Source organism: Bubalus kerabau, chromosome 20 (assembly GCF_029407905.1).
Source record: "Bubalus kerabau isolate K-KA32 ecotype Philippines breed swamp buffalo chromosome 20, PCC_UOA_SB_1v2, whole genome shotgun sequence".
Lineage (NCBI taxonomy): Eukaryota > Metazoa > Chordata > Mammalia > Artiodactyla > Bovidae > Bubalus > Bubalus kerabau.
In genome coordinates, this window is record NC_073643.1 from 17,903,961 (window position 1) to 17,923,779 (window position 19,819).

Here is a 19,819-nt window from a genome sequence, read left to right on the forward strand (position 1 = left end):
CTCCGGTTGAATCCAGCAGATGTCCTCAATGCAGATGTGAGGGATCAAGTCGAAAGGGTATTTCTGAAAGTTTCCAGGTTCCTTACTCAGACAGCTGGGTAGACAGCGGCGCTTCCACCAGTACAAAAGGAGCAACTCTGTGAGGAAAAATAAGTTCAGTTTTGCATAACAGGAGGCTGAGGTGCCTACACAACGTCAGGAAGGCAGATGGAACGGGACCCCAAGAAGTCAGGGGTAGAGTTAGAAGTCACTCGGTCTTTCAAAGCAACCAGGCATGAGAGGTGGCAGGTGAGAGAGGGGCCCCGAATGGTCCCAGGAGAGTCCAGCCTAGTGGAAGGTTCGACCCGACCGACGTGGAGGCTTCACGGTCGCGCAGTGAACTCCAGAAGCGACAGCCACAGACCCTCACGGTCCTTCCGCCCGTTGAGCCTCATCGTATTTGCCACTGCCAGGCCGCGCGGGCCCCACTTCCGCTTCCGGTCCCGGGGTCTTGGCGGCGAGAGACGCGGGGCGGAGCCTCAGGTACCTGGCGGAAGGAGCAGCCTTCCCGCGGCTGGTGTGGGCTCCTGCGAGCGGAAGCGGCCTGCGTTGGCGGGGAGACTGGCAGCCCCGGGCGGATGCCGCGGGCTCCACCCTCGGGCCCCACGACGGCCCCAGGGCGTGAAGGCGACGCTCGAGGCCTGAGGAAGAGAAGCCGGCGGCCAGGGCTAGGCGAGGCAGGAGGCTGCGGCCCTGAGGCGGAGGGGCGCGAGGAGAGCAGGCAAAAGAGGAGGATGGTGGCTCGGGCGCCTGGGAGAGAAGAGGTGGAAAGTGACAAGTCAGGTGAGGCATCCGGGACTGGGAAGGCCTTACTTAGCGAGGCGGCGAGCGGAGGGGCTGGGGGAACATGGGGGCCTTTCAGACCCATCTGACAGGTCCACTTTAGAAGCGGCGAAGGAGGCGGAGCTCCCATTGCAAGCGGGAGGACGCCGAAAGAGAGCACTTAGGGGTCACTCCCTTTCTAGCCTTTTCACCCATTCTCCTTCACCCGTGTTTTATCGGTAGCTTTTCACTTGAATCTGCATGGACTTTACTGATGCGCACAGTTGACCAGAAAGGGGGAAAACAAAGATATTTGTCCCGTTAGGGTGCCTTGGTCAGAAGTACTATAAAAGGAGGGCTTCCCTGGTAGCTCTCCTGGTAAAGAATGCTCCTGTAATACAAGAGACCTCGCTTCCATTCCTCGGTGGGGAAGATCCCCTGGAGAAGGGATAGGCTACCCACTCCAGAATTGTTGGGTTTCCCTGGTGGCTTTGGAGAGGGCAATGGCACCCCACTCCAGTACTCTTGCCTGGAAAATCCCATGGACGGAGGAGCCTGGTAGGCTGCAGTCCATGGGGTCGCTAAGAGTCGGAGACGAATGAGCGACTTCACTTTCACTTTTCACTTTCATGCATTGGAGAAGGAAATGGCAATCCACTCCAGTGTTCTTGCCTGGAGAATCCCAGGGACGGGGGAGGCTGGTGGGCTACCGTCTATGGTGTCGCACAGAGTCGGATATGACTGAAGCGACTTAGCAGCAGCCTGGTGGCTCAGACAATAAAGAATCCGCCTGCAATACAGGAGACCTGGGTTGGGAGGATCCCCTGGAGAAGGGCATGGCGACCCACTCAAGTATTCTTGCCTGGAGAATCCCCATGGACAGAGGAGCCTGGCGGGCTACAGCCGATAGGGTCACAAAGAGTCGGATACAGCTGAGCAACTAAGCACAGCACAGCACTAAAAAAGGGACTCCTACCAGTGAGCCGCTTTGGCTAGTGTGGAGTGATGATGCTAGAGGTTATTCAGTTACCTTAGAATTTATACAGGTTCGTATGTAGTTCCTTAATAGAAATTAGGTCTTTGATTTTAAAAACAAACCTATGTTTTCCTAGAGCTATTCAGGGAAATAAAAATGGATGACTTCACTTTTTTTTTTTTAATTTTAATTTGTATTGCTTTTCCCCCCTCAATATAAAATCTTCTCTGGTATGTTTTGTTGTTTTGATCAGCCAAGGAAAAAGGAAAAGTTACTGAAGCCTCAAGTGATGATCCACAGCCAGGGATTGACCTGGTAAGAAAGGAATCATTAACCAGTTCCGAATATTTCCCAACAGTGGAATGCAGTGAATTTCAAAGTATGGCTTTCTTGCAGTCTTTGGGTAAGGAAAGGTTGGTAGAAGGTATTAAAAGAAGAATTCGAATTAAAAAATGTAAAAGCTTAGAAAGCCCAGCTCTCAAAATGACTGAAAATAAGGCTACACAAAACAGTAAGGTTGAATTCCAAGATGAACTGTACAAGAATACTCTGAAATATTCTTGTAACAGCTTGTCACCTGGAGTAGAAAATAATTCCATTTTAAAATTACATGATTGCAGTTGTCTCTCCCATTCCAAGGATTGTAATGATGAAAATAACCTTGCTTATAAACCTGATGGAGGATGTATGCATGTACCAGAAAATTCCTCAAAGTCAAAGAAAGAAAACCCTAGGAGTCTCATAGATAAGACTGATCCAAGCAATATTCCTCAGCTTTTACAAACTGAAGAAAATGTAATGCGAGTAAGTCAGTTATTGCTTGAAGAAAATGATTCATACCTAAGTAAAAATAATGGCTTGTTTTCCTGCCTTCAAAGTGAAAAAAATAAACATTCAATAGAGGAGAGCAGTATTGGGAGAAAATCCAGAAAAAGGATGAAGGTGTCTGAAAAAGGAAATGGAATGGTTATTGAGATGAAGTTTTCTAATATGTGTAACAAATCTGAGCTGATGTTACAAGGAAACCAAACAGGTGCTGATGGTAAAGAAACAGAGATTTTAGAAGCTAAAAAAAGTTCTTTGAAAGTTTTGAGAAAAGTAAATAATAATACGCTGTCACCAATGGATCCTTTATTAAGTCTTCCAGAAACGGGGGAAAAAACAAGTCCTGAACATTGTGCAAATGCTGTGTTTCAGAAAGCCCTTGAGCAACTTTCAAAAGAAGAAACAAAGAATGTTTCACAGCCTTTAGGATGTACCAGCATGGATCCACCAGAAGATTATTTTAAGTCAATGAAAAATTCATTAGTGAAGTCACTTAGTGATTGCTTTCCTATTGAAAAGAGGTCTTCTAGGGAAGGCTTGAAGAATGAAGCTGAAGAATCTAAATATAGCTGTCAGAGAACAATACCAATGACTGGCAAAAGAACTTGGCCTTGTTATTCATGTGCTAGAATATCTGCCCAGTGTTGGAAAAAAGCTTCCTTGCGACAAAGTTCTAGGCAAGATGATTTTCTTAAACATCAAACGAATCAAACTCACTTAACTGACTCCAAATTAATGCTACAAAGTTCTGTAACAGAAACAAACAGTGCATCTTTAAGTATAGAAAAATTGGATTCTAATTTAAATTGTTTACCTTCAGTCTCTACAGTGGAACCTACTTCAGTGGTTATAAAGGAACCTATAGTCAATGATGACGAAAAAATGAAGTCAGAGGAACTAAGCAGAAGTGCATCAGAGGTAGTTTCTAATACTCCTGAAGATACTCCATTGACTAATAGGACTCACAACTTAACAGGAAGTAAAAAAAAAGATAGAGGGAATTTAACAAAACTGAATTTGACGGTGGCTTCCCAGGATGGTCAGGAAACAAATAACTCTACAAGCAAAACTGTTCATCGAAAAGCATGCATTACTAAGCAAGCACTGGTTGTTCCAGACCTAGTTAAGATACTGAACACAGGACGGCTGACTAATTTTAAAATTCCTTTACTTAAGAACAAAACAGAAAAAAGAAAAGAAATTAATGCCAAGTCATCAGAGAGAGAAGTATATAGTCCCCTAGAACTTCTTGACAGTTTATCTGGAGCAGAGGTAAGGCAGAGTAGGACTAAAGAAAATGCTGTCACAGTAACTTCAGGACCTCAATCTTTGAGTATACAACGTAGTGTGATTCCAGTGCAAGCTAGTTCTGACTCATTCTGCAGTAAGAATTCCTGTATTATTGCTCCGAGCTTTTTAAAGCAAGGTAATAATAAACAACCATCTAACCACATCTCTGCATCAGGCCATGTCATTTCTAATAAGGCAGCTGGTTCTCTCACAGTTGAAAATAATACATTTTCTTGTGATCCTGGATGTATAGAGAAAAATCCCACCTTCTATTCCAATGAACAAGAACCATTCAAAGCAGTTTCCTCTGAAGTTAGTGGTAGAAAAATGACTAAGAACTTTTCAGAAATTAAAGTGGGGTTTCCAGATATTCTGAAAGCATATGAAGATGATGTCCTCTTAATTGATGTAATTCAAGATGACCCAGACCTCTTTGGAGTCTCCAATGAAGGGGAACTCTCATTTCCTTCAGAGGTTCCCATGATAAGCCAGGAGCCCAACGTTGCTGAAGAGCATCAATCGACAGACTCCAAGCACATGAAACTTCCAGAAAAAAAAGAACCAAGCAATGACTTGAGGTATGCATGTTCAAATATGCCTTTTTGTGCAGATTATTGTTGCAGGTTTCAAAAGCACTTTTTGGTCTTAGATGTCACTAATTTATTCAGTGATCATATTGATGCTCCATTATTTTTTCAACCCAGTTATTTATTAAATGTAATATAGTGTATTATTGCTGAGACCTGGAAGTGTCATTATCCTGAAACTTAGACTTGAAATAAAATGATTATTATATTTGAAATTATAATGGAGCAGATCAGCTGTTCAGAATTTTAAATGGTGGTTTATAAAGTGGCTTTTTAAATTACTGAGATTTCTTCTTTCAAAAGTCACTTAAATTGATCTCTATGTTTTTTAATCATTGTAAATATACAGATATACTTTCATTTCAGTCAAGTTACTTATTAAGAAAAGTGCTGTATATATATTTTAACCCATTTTCTGTGGCTTCCTTGTTAGATAAAAAAATTTATTTTTCACTTGTCAGAGAAGTCTTGGAAAAGTTTATTTGAATTAAAACTTAAAAGTAAATCAAAAGTTAAACTACTTTTCAGAGGGAAAAAGCTTAAAATTTTTTTTCATGGTTTTATTTTTAGGGAGATGGTTTTAAATGATAGTTTAGTCCCCAAAGAGGGTGAGTTTGCCTGAATCATCTTTAAACAGAGCCAAGTAATAACCTTCATGTTCAGGAACTTGATCTATCTGATTGGCCCGAATTTTATTTAATATTATATTTTACTAAGTTTCATAATTTTGAAGCTCTAATTTGTTTTTGTATAATACTTGAATATTGGAATGTTTTGTGGACAGAGTCAAAATAAGAAAACACATTTCACTAAGATTCAAGGGTACATGACTTAAATTTCTCTGGTATTTATAAATTTAGTGATACTACATTCTTCTTGATGTTCTTAGTGTTACAAGAATTTGTAACCTATCACCCAATAGAGTACTTTTTATATCCCAAAGGAAGAACCAAGAGCTCTATTATCTATAGATAATACTAATTATTATTTTTAAAACCATGTAATGAGGATGGTAATCTGCCATTTTGAAGTGGAAAAAATGAGGGTGACAAGTTGTCACTTGTGCAGGTTGACACTACTAGTAAGAGAATCTGAACTTGAACTACCTTATAGCCCGACCTAAGTTTCTGAGTCTTCTCCTTGCCCTAATAGCTCTGTGACCTTTTAGGCAAATTATTTTACCTTATTTGTTAAAAGGGGAGGTACTTGCCTCAGGGTTGTAAGAATCAAATCAATGAATGGACGGGACAGGTATTAGTTTGACACTAGATGAATAGTGAGAGCTCAGTAAAGGGTAGTTATTAAAGATGCTTTTAACTCTTCCTCTACCATGCTTCCTTTGAGGAATGCAAAGAGAAATCAGAGCAAATCTGGCATTCAGAAGCAAACATCTGTTAGTTAACAGGATGTTGACAATGAACTGCAATTGAAGCGAGAAAGAGAGAAGTGTTATGAAGTGGGCATAAAGTTTGTTTTTTATACTTTTTTTTCCCTTTCTTAGAATAATGGCTGATTGCATTAAAATGACACATGTTCATTACAATAGAAGTGTAAAAGGGAGGGAATCCTACCACCCAAAATAACAAATTAATTACTCAAAATTTGTGTGCGTCATTCCAGACTTCTGCCTAGGCATGTATGGGGATATAATTTCAGAAAAATTAGATCATGCCACTTTTTAGTAAAAACATTTAATTTTACTTACACTTAACTTGGGGAAGGAGAGACTGAAGTAAAACTAAAGGAATTGCTGAATCAAAAACCTCTTTACCACAAGAAATTAGTTCCTAACAGTTGGTCCCAAGCTAATATGAAAGATTATTTTAAAGTTTGAGTTTTGTTATCATGACATTTAAAAATTGTGTTCTAACTTCAGACAGTAACATTTGCTTTCCTGATAAAAGACGAACATATTCACTTTTTCTCCCAATCTTGCCCCTTACATTTTTCTTAAAATTTCTTGTTTTTTCTTGTTAAGGCTTGTGACGTTTACATTCTCATCAATAATCTGAATTTCCAAAGACTTCATTCTATATTTAAGTTGATTCAGTCTTTACCATCAATTCTTTTTACTCTCCTTTAATCTTGACTATTTTGATTTATTTCTTAGTTGACTAGATTTCAGAGCAATTTTTTTTCAATGGATCTTGATTGTTGTGTTTCCTAAGATCTTGGGCACATAAGAATGCCTATTGTCTGTGAACAAATTGGGTAAAAAATTCTTAGTTTGTATTTTTTCTTCTCACAACTATATAGTTATTCATCCCGGCTTTCTGGCTTTGAGTGTTATAGTGGAAAAGTCTGAGGCCAAACTAATTCTGCATTGCCCGTCTCTAAACTGCCTTCTTTTTTTTTTTTTTTCACTTCTTGCTTTCTGTTTTAGGATTATGTATTGTATCAAATTATATATCAGATTTTCCTGCCCAAGCTGAACCATTTTGGTTTGCAGTATCAAATTTACTTCAGATAGTTATTCTGTTATTTTAACTTCATTTTCCTTCATGGCAGAAACATCAATGATACTTGTATTAGCTCTTCTTTTTCTTTCATTTCTGCTTCTAAAGTTTGGATTTTTAAATAAACTTGAAAATTTCCTTAGTAGTTATTTTAGTATTTTCCTTTTTCTACATTGGAAATACCAGTTTTACAGTTATCCACAGTGCTAGAATAAACTTTAACAGGAAAAAATGGAGGCCTGATCACCAGAGGGTGTAATAGTTGTACAGAAAATTGTTAATGAATGGTTCTAGAACTAGATGAAGCTTAAAATATAATTTCTAATGTCAACTCTCTCCCTTTTACCAACCAGTTGCTAATTAATACATTCTTTTGTCCTCAATCTGTGACACTAAGAGTTTGAAACCTGTTAGATTCTGAGTTTCTGTGTTATTGCTGTTCAGTTTTCCAGTCCTGTCCAATTCTTTGTGACCCCGTGGGCTGGAGCACACTAGGCCTCTCTGTCCCTCACCATCACCTGAAGTTTGTCCAAGTTCATGTCCATTGCATCAGTGATGCCATCCAGCCATCTTATCCTCTGTCTCCCCACTCTCCTCCTGCCTTCAGTTTTTCCCAGCATCAGGGTCTTTTCTAATGAGTCAGCTCTTCGCATCAGGTGACCAAAGTATTGGAGCTTCAGCTTCAGCATCAGTCCTTCCAACAAGTATTCAGGGTTGATTTCCCTTAAGATTGACTGGTTGGGTCTCCTTGCTTCCATAGGAATTTCAGGAGTCTTCTCCAGCACTGTAGTTTGAAGGCATCAATTCTTCCGCACTCTTTTTTACGGTCCAGATCTCACAACCATATATGACCACCGGGAGGACCATAGCTTTGACTATACAGACCTTTGACGGCACAGTAATGTCTCTGCTTTGCAGCACACTGTCTAAGTTTGTCATAGCTTTCCTGCCAAGAAGCAAGTGTCTTCTGATTTCATGGCTTCAGTCACCATCCGCAGTGATTTTAGAGCCCAAGAAGAGGAACTCTGTCACTACTTCCACCTTCTCCCCCTCTATTTGCCGTGAAGTAATGGGACACTGACTCAATGGACATGAGTTTGAGTAAATTCCAGGAGTTGGTGATGGACAGGGAGGCCTGGCGTGCTGCAGTCCATGGGGTCGCAAAGAGTCGGACACAACTAAGTGACTGAACTGAACTGAATGGGGCCAGATGCCATGATCTTAGTTTTTTTTAATATTTTAGTTTTAAGCATCTCTTTCACTTTCCTCCTTCACCCTCATCAAGAGGCTCTTTAATTCCTCTTCCCTTTCTGCCATTAGAGTCAAGGAAGAAACATCAACAACTTCAGATATGCAAATGATACCACTCTAATGGCAGAAAGCAAAGAGTTCCTGTTTTACAGAAATAAAAATTGAAGATGGCTAAGCCTGGAAATTTTCAGAAGCTCTAGACTATCTCTTCTTGGTAAAATAGGTGGACAAACCTGAGTTAATTTAATGGTTGGGGGAAGTAGTCTCAGACCTTGTTAAGGAGAATTTGTAAGGTATTTCAGTTATGTTAGAATACGTATTCATTGTCGATCTCCACAGTGTTGGAAGTCCATATTAAATTTCAAAGCATTAGCATGTTAGAACTAATTCCTAAAGACTTGAACTGATGAACTTATAAATGGATAATGAGTAAAATTGGTAAAACTTTTAAGTTAGCCTGTGAGTATAGCGACCTGAAAATGTCTGTAATAGTCAATGTTGTTAATCTGTACTAGGACACAGCATTATCTTCAGTCACAAATACTGAAATTTCAGTTGAGTGATATTATACAGTGGATCATTGAGATTTTTAAAATCTGCCAAATATTCAAGGGAATTACTATTAATATATAGCTGGGGCTTCCCTGGTGGCTCAGTAGTGAAGAATCTGCCTGCCAGTGCAGGAGACACAAGTTTGATCCATGGGTCAGGAACATCCCCTGGAGAAGGAAATGGCAAGTCACTCCAGTATTCTTGCCTGGGAAATCTCATGAACAGAGGATCCTGGCAAGCTGCAGTCCATCAAATCACAAAGGGTCAGACGTGAATTAGTGACTACACAACAACTATATAACTAGGGAATTGGGAACTAAAGTGTTTGAAATGAAAATATGTAAACTGAGGTACAAGAACACTCAGTTCAGTTCAGTTGCTCAGTCATGTCTGACTCTCTGCAGCCCCATGAGCTGCAGCACGCCAGGCCTCCCTGTACACCACCAACTCCCAGAGCCTACCCAAACTCATGTCCATTGAGTCGGTGATGCCATCCAATCATCTCATCCTCTGTCATCCCCTTCTCCTCCTTCCCTCAATCTTTCCCAGCACCAGGGTCAAATGAGTCAGCTTTTCGCATCAGGTGGCCAAAGTATTGGAGTTTCAGCTTCAGCATCAGTCCTTCCAATGAATATTCAGGACTGATTTCCTTCATAACTGACTGGTTGGGTCTCCTTGCAGTCCAAGGGACTCTCAAGAGTCTTCTCCAACATCACAGTTCAAAAGCATCAATTCTTTGGCACTCAGCTTTCTTTATAGTCCAACTCTCACATCCATACATGACTACTGGAAAAACCATAGCTTTGACTAGATGGACCTTTGTCGGCAAAGTAATGTCTCTGCTTTTTAATATGCTGTCTAGGTTGGTCATAACTTTCCTTTCAAGGAGTAAGCGTCTTTTAATTAGGTTAGAAAAGAGGGTTGTGTATGTATGCTCTTGTATGTTTGATGCTCAGTTGAACCCACATCTCTTATATCTCCTGCATTGGCAGGTGGATTCTTTACCACCTGGGAAGCCCAGATAAGAGGGTTGAGAAAAACCAAAATTTGTACTGCTCCTTAGCGATTGGATTGATTTAGATTAACAAAGGGAAAAAAGTTTGAGTCCCATTCGACCCATGCCTAGCATGAATGTACCCTGGGTAAACTATATCATCTCAAGAAACCCACCCCACTTACTTCCCCAGAATCTTAGAAAATTAGTTTTTTTCCCCCAAGAGATTGGCCTTCTGTCACCAGGTTTACCATGCCAAATTCCAAAAAAAAAAAAAAAAAAAGAAAAACCAGTTTCCAGCAAAAGTAAAGGTCATTCTCTCTCTCTCTCTCTCATGTATTGTATATAGACTCCTTGGCCTGTCTTTCAAGAAGCTCACTTTGGTCCATTCTCCCTTTTCACTGAGTGTCTGAGGCACTCTAATTCTAGTACACAATTTTACACTTAATTGTAAGAACTGACATTTTGTGTCTGTCCTGTGCTAGCTACATATATTATTTCAGCAAGTAGAACCATTCAGAGATTGAAACTGGCCCTATCTTTAAAACTGACTCAAAGTCACTAACTTTCCAAAGAACACTCAGCTCAGTCAGTATCAGAGCTGAGATCTGGACCCAGGCCCACCTGCTCCAAAATCTGTCTCCCCTCCCCAAAACAGCATGCTGGAAGAGTGGCATTTTGGCTATCTCTATGGCTTCAAATCCACTACTCTATAGACTTGCCAGCAAACATTGTTTTCTTTTGGCCCCTTTCCTCTCTCATCTCATCTTCCTCTTTAAAGTATCAGGTATAAAGAAGCATCTTTCTGATTTTTACTTTTTTGTCTTTTGGACCACATAAACCATTGTTTGTTTTTGCTAGAATAAATAGTATTGTACTTGATGGAGTTATTTGTAATGTCAGGAAACCGAGCACTGCATATCATGGCATCAGGCTTGGGAACCTCTGGCCCAGTGAATTGGATACTGTAATAACTTATCTGCTTTTGGCCACTACTATCTACAGAATAATTGCCCCAGTAAGTTTACGGTAGTCTTTTTCACAATCAGGATGTGAATATATAAATAAAAGTGAACATCGACTGCATTCAGCTATAGTTAGCATCTCGAAAGGAAGCAATAACATTCTGAATTTTTCTTGGGCAATAGTTTTCAAGTTTCTTCTGTTAATAATTATTCTAGAGCTGTCATCTTCAAACCTTTTTGTCAGTTACCCATACTAACGATACATTTTACATTACAATCTGGTACATACTTATGAATATGTAAGACACTAGATTTATAAAAATAATATTTTCCTTACTACAAGTGGTGTAGTATCATATTTTTATTTTATTCTGTTTTACTTAAAAATCCTGGTTGGAACCCATTAAATTTTATCACTCCCTTGAAAAATGCTCTGTTAGAGGATAAACTTCATGTGATCTGTGTTGTTCTTCAGAAGCTTCCCTAAGTCTCCTCTCCTTTTTTCTCAGATCTTCTCTTTTGATTCCCTGTATTCTGTAGCCTCAACCAAGTCTGCTTCTCTCCTTTCCTCCTCCTTCCTTTCATTTTTCTCCCTTTCTGCTCCACTGACACAAAGTTGTAATATATTTATGGGAGTTACAGTTTTGTTTTTTCTACTCTAGGTAAAGTTAAAAATTTTACATCTCTTTGTGTCTCACAAATTCGAAACAAAATTACTACTAACAAGACTGGCATGTGCAATCTTACCTTCCTTGTAAGTTAGTTATTCATAGTGAAAAGTTTCTCACCCTTATGAACTATACCAGCAGTATTAAAAGTACTCTTGTAATACTTGGATATAAAAGCAGTACACTTGCTATACCTATTTGCCTTTTGGGGTTTGGATTTTTTTAAGGAGTAATCTCTTATGTGTCTGGAGCCATACCTCTTTGTGCATATAACTTTCAGGATAATTTGAAACATCCTTCAATTCTCTTATTTATTGAGTCAGTTCATCTTTTTCATGCTATTACCTTAAATCTCTCTCATGGTTTTTCCTTTCTCTCAATTCTCACTGTTATTATCTTATTCATATTTTTTCTATATTATTACAATTAGCTCCTAGTTAATCTTCCTGAGCTCTTTTGGTGTATCCTCCTCTTCAGTAATTTTCGGAAATAGAAATTGATCTTCCAGTGACTGCTGGCAATGCTCCAGTGGCTTTCAGCCATCTAAGGTCAGAGTCTAAATTGCTTGGCGTGGCTTTTTATGGCTCTTTGGTGGATCTGCATCCATTCTCTCTTTGGCAGCTATGGGGCTGTTGAGAGGAAAAGTGCAAGGAGAGGCTAATAAAAGATGAGCAGCGCAGGCAGCTCACTGTTTCCACAATGTCAGATATTTGAATCCTTTTACATATGTTTCTTTATCTGCAAATTCCTTTCTTTTCATTCAGTTGTCCTTTAAATCACATTTGAGATGTTATTCTAGGGATTTGTTCCAATAGTTCTCTTGGCCTGTATCTCAGGATATTATGTATGTGTGCCTTCTCCTATATGGGAAGTTCCTAAACAGGAATATTCATTTGAGTCTCCCTCATGTCTGGCCAGGAAGATGTTAGGGGCTGAGTGTACAGAGAGCAACTAGATGCCTATGGACCTTATTTTCATAGAGTGTTTAGTCTATCAAGGGCTGCAAATGATTAAACAAATACAATAAAATATGATAGGAAAAATACAAGATGTTGAAGGCTTCCTGGTCCTCATGACATTTAAGATAAACACTAAAGAATAAGCAGAAACAAGGCAATAGGCAAAGAAAAGTGAGTAGAAAAGTGAGAGGGAAGCACGAGTCTATAGACAGGCCCACAGGGAAGAGCATGTTACAACTGAGAGACAGAAATAACATGCCACGGCTTAGTGTTCAGGTGGTAGGAAATGAAGCTATTTTGAGAGGGACATGGGGAGGTATTAATAATTAATACACCAGGTTAAGAGGCATACACAAATCATCCTAGATAAACTAGAATCCATGGTGAGTTTGAACTTTATCCTAAGAACATATCAGGATTCACTGAAGGACTTTTTAAGTAGAAAATTTGATCAGATTTACAGTTTAAAAATCATAATAACTTTGGTGTGGAAAATAAATTGGCAAGGAGCTGTTGTAATAACTAGATCAAAGCACATGGTGACTTCAGCCAGAAGTGGGGGTGGATTTAAGAGAGATTTTAGGAAGTGCAGATCTATTCATCAAATGGTGGCAAGGTCCAAGGTAGGAGTTAAGGATGATACCTGGTTTCTCTTGTTTCAAAGAAGGGCATTTACAATTCCCTGATCAGAACAGTCAGGACTGTGGAACAGTGCTGGTTATGAGCTCAAATTTAGACATGTTGAGTTGAAGAGACCTTTGAAATATTGAAATGGAGATACTCTAGTAGATAGACATGAGTCAAGATGGAGTGGGGGAGATTTGTATATGTTTCTGTCTTGTTTGTAATTTTATTTTTCCTTTCTTTAAACTGTATACTTATAATTTGCAGCCTCATGAGTTTTCTAGGTGTAATCTGAAACTGTCCCCCCAACACACACACACACACACTCACACACACACAAGGCAGAGGGAAACCAGAGAAAGAGGCAAATCACTCCAGATTAATAGGTAACAGGTTTAATAAGCAAGTCCTTCCCTGGTAGCTCAGATGGTAAAGCATCTGCCTACAATGAGGGAGACCCAGGTTCAATCTCTAGGTCAGTAAGATTCCTTGGAGAAGGAAACGGCAACCCACTCCAGTATTCATGCCTGGAAAATCCCACGGATCTGGGGAGCCTGGTGGGCTACAATCCATGGGGTCGCAAAGAGTCGGACACGACTGAGCGACTTCACTTTCACTTCACTTAATAAGCAAAGGAACTTACTTTCGAGGCTTGTCTTGGGCAGCTGCATGATGAGCAGATCTTCACTCCAGTCCACCAGAACCCTTTTTTCTTTGGACTGTGCTGGGTCTTTGTTGCTTGTGCGGGCTTTTCTCTAGTTCCAATGAGCAGGGGCTATTTACTAGCCATGGTGCGTGGGCTTCTTGTAGCGGTGGCTTTTCTTGTTGCGGAGCACAGGCTCTAGAGCACACGGGCTTCAGTAGTTGTGGCTCGTGGGCTCATTAGTTGCAGTTCTCAAGCTCTAGAGCACAGGCTCAATAGTTGTAACACATGGGCTTAATTGTTCCACGACATAATGGGATCTTCCTGAATCAGGGATCAAACCTGTCTCCTGTGTTGGCAGGAGATTCTTTAGCACTGAGCCACCAGGGAAGACCCTCCAGAATATTTTAAGATTACATAGAAACCTTAACTGAGTTCAGTCACATATAGCATCCAGATGGTCTCAACAGCACCTACCATCCCAAGGCAGTGTCCTTGGGCACCTGCCAGTGTGGGAAAGGCAAGCAGAACACACATTCCAAGGACACATGAAGGAATGAGGAGTCCCAGATTACCTGGGTCCAGCTCACAGGTCGGTCAGCAGTTACCTCCTCTAACAACTTCTGTTTCTAGTATTTATGTTGGGGGAAAATTACTTCATGTTTTCCAAAGCCTTCAAAGAATGGTGTATATAAAATATGTTTTCTTCTTTCTTGGCTAGGAAGTATCCCTGAACCAATGGGCAGTCATAGAACTGTAGGACAAGTTTAATAAAACTCATTTATTAAAGGAATAAGTAGTGAGGTCATGGGTGTTTACTATATTGTATTTGGTGTACTTTTATTTATTTTTTGTCTTAAGTTTTTAAAAGTGGAATATTAAGCCATTTTTTGAGTGGCTCCTGTAAATGTAGTTTTCATTTGTTGAGCCTATGCCATAGGCTTTAAGAACATTTTATCTCATTTAATCCTCACAGTAACCTCCTGAGTGGGTGGTATTCTCATTTTATAGATGTGGTTAGACTCAAAGAAGTTTAATAATTTTACCACAATTGACATAGTAAGTGGCAGAACAATATTCGAACCCAGGTTGGCTTAACTGTCATCTCCATAGCTGTTACTTTAGATCTTAGGTTGTATTCAGAGACTACCAAAAAAAAGACTCAGACTGCTCACAAACTCATCCTTTTACATTGACAGTAAGACATATATATGCATGCTTGAGAGTAGGAGTTAGTCATTATCTTGCATTGGTGTAATACTTAAAAAAATGTTTCAAATGCTTGGTGTATGTTCTCAGTTCTCTTTGGGTAACAAAGTTTGAATGGCAGCACTTCCTAACCATTGTGGTGAATGTGATTAAAGAATCAAATTCAGAATTGACTTAGGTGTGTGTCCCTGAATAGTACTCTGACCTTGGAGGACTTGAGCTGATGTTCACCAGCTGCTAAAGCTAGTGTTATATAATGTTTAGAGAAGTGGATAGTTCTGCAAGAATATGTGATAATGTTTAAGCCCTGTTTGCTTTGTAATAGAGAACTGCCTGTACCGGATCCTGGATCAATGAAGTCAGAGATCTGTGCTTCCTTGTCAGCAGGTAAAACTTGACATTTTCATAATGTATAGCATTGAAGTGTTTTTGTATCTCTGTTTAGGCACAGTCAGAATGAATTCATTTAAAAAGGAGGCTTTTCATTTCAGAGTCTGTCAACCCTGTTGTACACACTTTGTCAGTTTTTCTCAGTTTTACCTACCTGGTTGGCAGATCAGATTTTGAGAAGTTTTCCATTTGATTATTTAATAAATAACTTTGTTAGGCTTTATCTACAAAAGATAATTGAACTTAGCAATTTTTGTAGTCTTATTTTGAAGCCGAAATATGTATTTAAGCTTAATCATATTTTAAATGAGTCCTTTTTAATATTTTTTGTAATTAACAGTTAATCATAAGTTTAAATAACCAGATCTTTGCAGGAAATAATTTAATTGGAAAGTTAATTTCAGAAACTTCCAAGTTTTAAAAATACATTGAAAATAACTGGACATGATCAAGAAAGATTCTTAAATTTATCTTTATGTCTTAATTTTGTGTTACTGCCATATCTTTTTATACCATGTAATGGAGTTATTTTGATAGAGAGGGAGGAATAAATGTATAATTTGCTGAAAATGCTATTTCATATTTGTCACATTGGACTTTAAAAGAGTCTCTGAATTCTAACTCACTTTTAGAACAATCTCTAAATGACTTGGTTATTTTGCCATTTAAAGTTTCTACAGTTGAATATTATTTCTTTTCAGCAAGTGAGATAAAACATGATTCCAAAGATGCAAACATTTCCTTAGGAGAAGTTACTCATGAAACTTCTTCAAATGAAAAACCAAGAGGCCTAAGTGAACAGACAAAAAGTTCAGACTTGGACGAAAAGGTACTAGAGAATTTTTTGCATTTCCTTATTTCTTGGTCCAGATGGTGGTAAATATAGAAGTTCATCTTAGCCGTGCACTCACGCAACAGGATAATGCCTTTTTTTGAATAAAAGTCACATCATTCTGGCCATGGACTATATAGTTTGGTACTTGGCATAAGCACAGTATTAACAGAGTCTCACTTGTCTGAGAAAATGGGGTGTACTATTTAATTACATATTTAGCTTTTAAGGTTCTTCTCAAACCTATATGAATCTTTCAAAATTGTTACATATCTTCCTGCCTCAGTAAACACAAAGTACTGAATATCATTTGATATTCTTTGAAATTTTGGAATATCACAGTGCCTGAGTGCTATGAATGCAAGCATCAGTTATTCAACCACAGATGCAGAAGGCCTAGGAATTGAATATAAACCTAATTTGATGTTGAAACACACCACTGGTGTATGATATGGGGAAAACAGGATATCAGTTATCTGCCAGATAAAGTGTATGATTGCCTTAACCTGTTGAATAATTTAATTGACACTTCAACAACTATTTCATGGTTTCTTCTTTCTCCTTATTCCTCCTGATTTGTCCTCACAGCTAGCGACTTTATTTCCTGCTTCACCAACAAAATTGAAACAATTGGAAAGGAACTTAAGTTCCCACCAACATGTTAGACCACCTACCTGCATCTGTTCCCAAAACTCTGGTTTTTCCTGTTACAATGGGTGAACAGGCCAAGGCTGTTCCTTCCACCTGTGTGCTAAAATCCACCTCTTCTCTCTCTTAAAATACGCTGCAGCAATTCTCCTTTCATTACTGGATCATTCTGTTTGACATCAGCATTCTTTTCTCCCATCTTCAAACAAAACCACAAAAAAAGCACTTTCAAGGTTCCTTTTTCCTTTTTAGCAGTCATCCTGTTTCTCCAAAAGCTTGTCTAGACTCACCATCTCCAGTCTTTTTCCTCCAGTTCCAAAGATACTCGCCTTCACCTCCACCAAAACTACCGTTCTTACACTCCCCAGCCACCTCCTCGTTGCTGAATCTAATGGACATAGTTCAGTCTTAATCTTACTGAAACTGTCACTAGTATTTAGCAGTTAATTACACTTTTGTTGAAACATTTTTTTCACATGACTTTCAGGATAAATATAACCTGCCTGGTGTCATTTCTGTCTGCAACTTCCCAGTTGGTTTTGCTGGTCTTTCCTAATCTCCCTGACCTCTATATGTTGGAGCAACCCAGCACCTAGACCAGGAATCTGTTCTTTATTCTGTCTAGATTTGCTCCTTAGATGATCTCATGCAACCTCATTGCACTGAATGCCACCTGTGTGCTAAGACTCTCAAATTCACATCTCCAGCTTGAACTTCTTCTCTGAGCTGCAGAGCTTTGTATCTAGTTGCCTGCTTGACTTTTCCACTGGGATGTCCAATTGGGCTTCTCAAACCTAACATGTTCCAAACTGAACTCCTGTTGTATGTCCCCTCCCCTGCCACACACCAGCCTTTCCTGTCATTTTTCCCCTTTTCTATTAATGGCAACCCCATCCTTGATAAATCACTTAGGCTTGAAACCTTGGATTTTCTTCCTTTCTTTTTCTCTCACTCCATATGCAGACTGTAAGGAAATCCTGCTGGCCTCAGCTTCAGATGATGTCTGGAAATTGTCCTCTTTTCTTCACTCCCACCCACACCACATCACACCCAGGCCCAGCCTTGTATCATCTCCTGCCTGAATTACTGCAGGGGCCTCTTAACATTTCTCCAGCTTCTAATATTATTATCTTATAGTTTATTGTCAACACAGCATAGGTTAGATCATGTTACTCTTCCCCTTCAAATTTTCCAGTGGCTTTTAATATTCAGGCTCAAAGCCACAGTCCTTACTATGACCTACTTGACCCTTTATCTGTCCCCTCCTCCTCCTCCCCAACCTTGATTCCTCTCTGATCTGCCTACTCTCCTTAGCTCTTGCACCCTGACCCCCTTAGCCTCCTGCTGTTCTTGGAACAAACCAGGCTTTCTCCCACTTCAGGGCCTTTGATTTTGGCATTTTATCTCCTAAAAAAAATAAAAACTATATAGCTGACTTTCTTATTTCCTTCACATCTTTACTCAGATTTCATGTTCTCAGACCTCCCGTGGCCGTCCAGTCTAAAATTGCAATGTTCTCCTTGCTGTCAACATTTCATATCCCCCTTTCTTGTACTTGTCATAATATAACATCCTTTACATTTACTTATTTATGTTTATCTCTGTCTCCTCCTGCTAGAATGAAACTCCGTAAAGGCAAAGATTTTTGTCCATTTTGCTCACAAATGAATCTTTCACGCCTAGAGCAGTGGCTGATAGAGAATAATAATACAAATGATTGTAGGTTTTTGTTTCTTGTATGTGTTTTTGTTTGTTTTGGCCACCTTGCATGGCAGGTCATGGGCCAAGCCTTTAACAGATAACATATGGACAACCCAGATTTACTGAGTTAATACTTTACTGTACATGAAATGTGTACTATTATTTCCCTTCACAGATGAAAACACTGAGACTTAGTATCTTATCCAGGGTCACACAGTAGAGTCCCTTGACTCTATAGCAGGGGTCAGCAAACCTTTACTTTAAAATTTAGACTAGATAGTAACACTTCTCTGGCTTTGTGATCCCTATGGTTGCTGTCACAGCTACTTAACTCTGTCGCTATAACAAGAAAGAAGCCATAGACAGTATGAAAACAAATGTCAATTGCTGCATTCAAATAAATCTTTATTTACAAAAACAGGCAGCCTGCAGGCTATTGCTTGCCAACCTTTGCTCTAAAACATTAAAAAATAAACAGTTTGTATCCTGTTCTACTTAAAGCAGAGAGAAGACTTAATGCATTCTCTTCTGCAAGGATAGATTTTAAGAGATGTTTGCCAGAATTCACTGAGTTCTTAACGCTAAATATTTTAAAGATGTAGACTGTTTTCAATATTAGCTCTTTTAAAAATAATCCACAAAAGCATTTAGCTGCTTCCTAGAGTGATGCTATTTTTTGGATTTAAGAGAAGAGAAATGATGCTTTTATCCTTCTGATACCATGGTAAGCTTCAAAGTATCAACCCTTTAGAAAATACATGACCCTGTCAATAATATTTGTCTCTAAGATATCTGGCCCCCAGATTTGGGGATTAACAAACTTTAACTATCTATCACCTTACATTTTAGGAATTTTAGAGGGTAAATAAGTTGATTTATAGGGCATAGGTCTAGATTACCATTTTTTCTGCTTTTATGTATGGTTTTCTGTGAATTTTTAGAAATGCTTCCTTATTGATCTTATATATCTGTATATATTTATGTCTTTTTCACCTATAGGCCTTGTTTTTTCTTACTTTTATGTATCAGTTATACTCAGAATCCATATACAACAATTTTTAGGTTTACCATGGTGGTAATTGCTTAGTGATTCTAGTTTTGAGCCCCAGATAGTCAAAATGCTAGTGTCCTTAATTTTTATTTGGAAACAATTGTAAATTCACAAGAAGTTGCAAAAGTAGTTTCCCCGCATGATTTCATCTTAACGCCCGGTATCAGAAGCAGAAATTTGGTGTTAGTATAATGAGGGTGTGCAGTTCTGTGTATTTTATCAAGTGTGCAGATGTTTGTAGCCTGTAGTGCAATCAAGATGATAATTACATCATTACAAAAACCCTCCTTATACTACCTCTTTGTCACACCTCCCTCCCTACCCCTAACATCTGTTAAGCTTAGCAACCATTAATGTTTTCCGTCTCTGTAATTTGGTATTTTGAAAGAAGCTCCCA

The 19,819-nt window shown here is 39.1% G+C and overlaps 1 protein-coding gene across 9 annotated transcripts in view; it reads left to right on the forward strand.

Annotated features, from left to right (window-relative positions):
• Positions 1-490: 490 nt before the first annotated feature.
• The window catches only part of TOPAZ1 (testis and ovary specific TOPAZ 1), a 60,895-nt gene continuing 41,566 nt past the window's right edge, over positions 491-19,819 (forward strand). For 2 of the 9 annotated variants that reach the window (XM_055558241.1, XM_055558242.1), the window contains exons 1-4: positions 491-822; positions 2,031-4,470; positions 15,126-15,187; positions 15,892-16,019. In XM_055558241.1, the coding sequence (XP_055414216.1) occupies positions 618-822; positions 2,031-4,470; positions 15,126-15,187; positions 15,892-16,019 (2,835 nt within the window). In that variant the 5' untranslated portion in view covers positions 491-617. Of the gene's footprint in view, positions 823-2,030; positions 4,471-15,125; positions 15,188-15,888; positions 16,020-19,819 lie in introns of those variants that run through there. The other 7 variants (XM_055558243.1, XM_055558245.1, XM_055558244.1 and 4 more) reach the window with 7 other exon arrangements.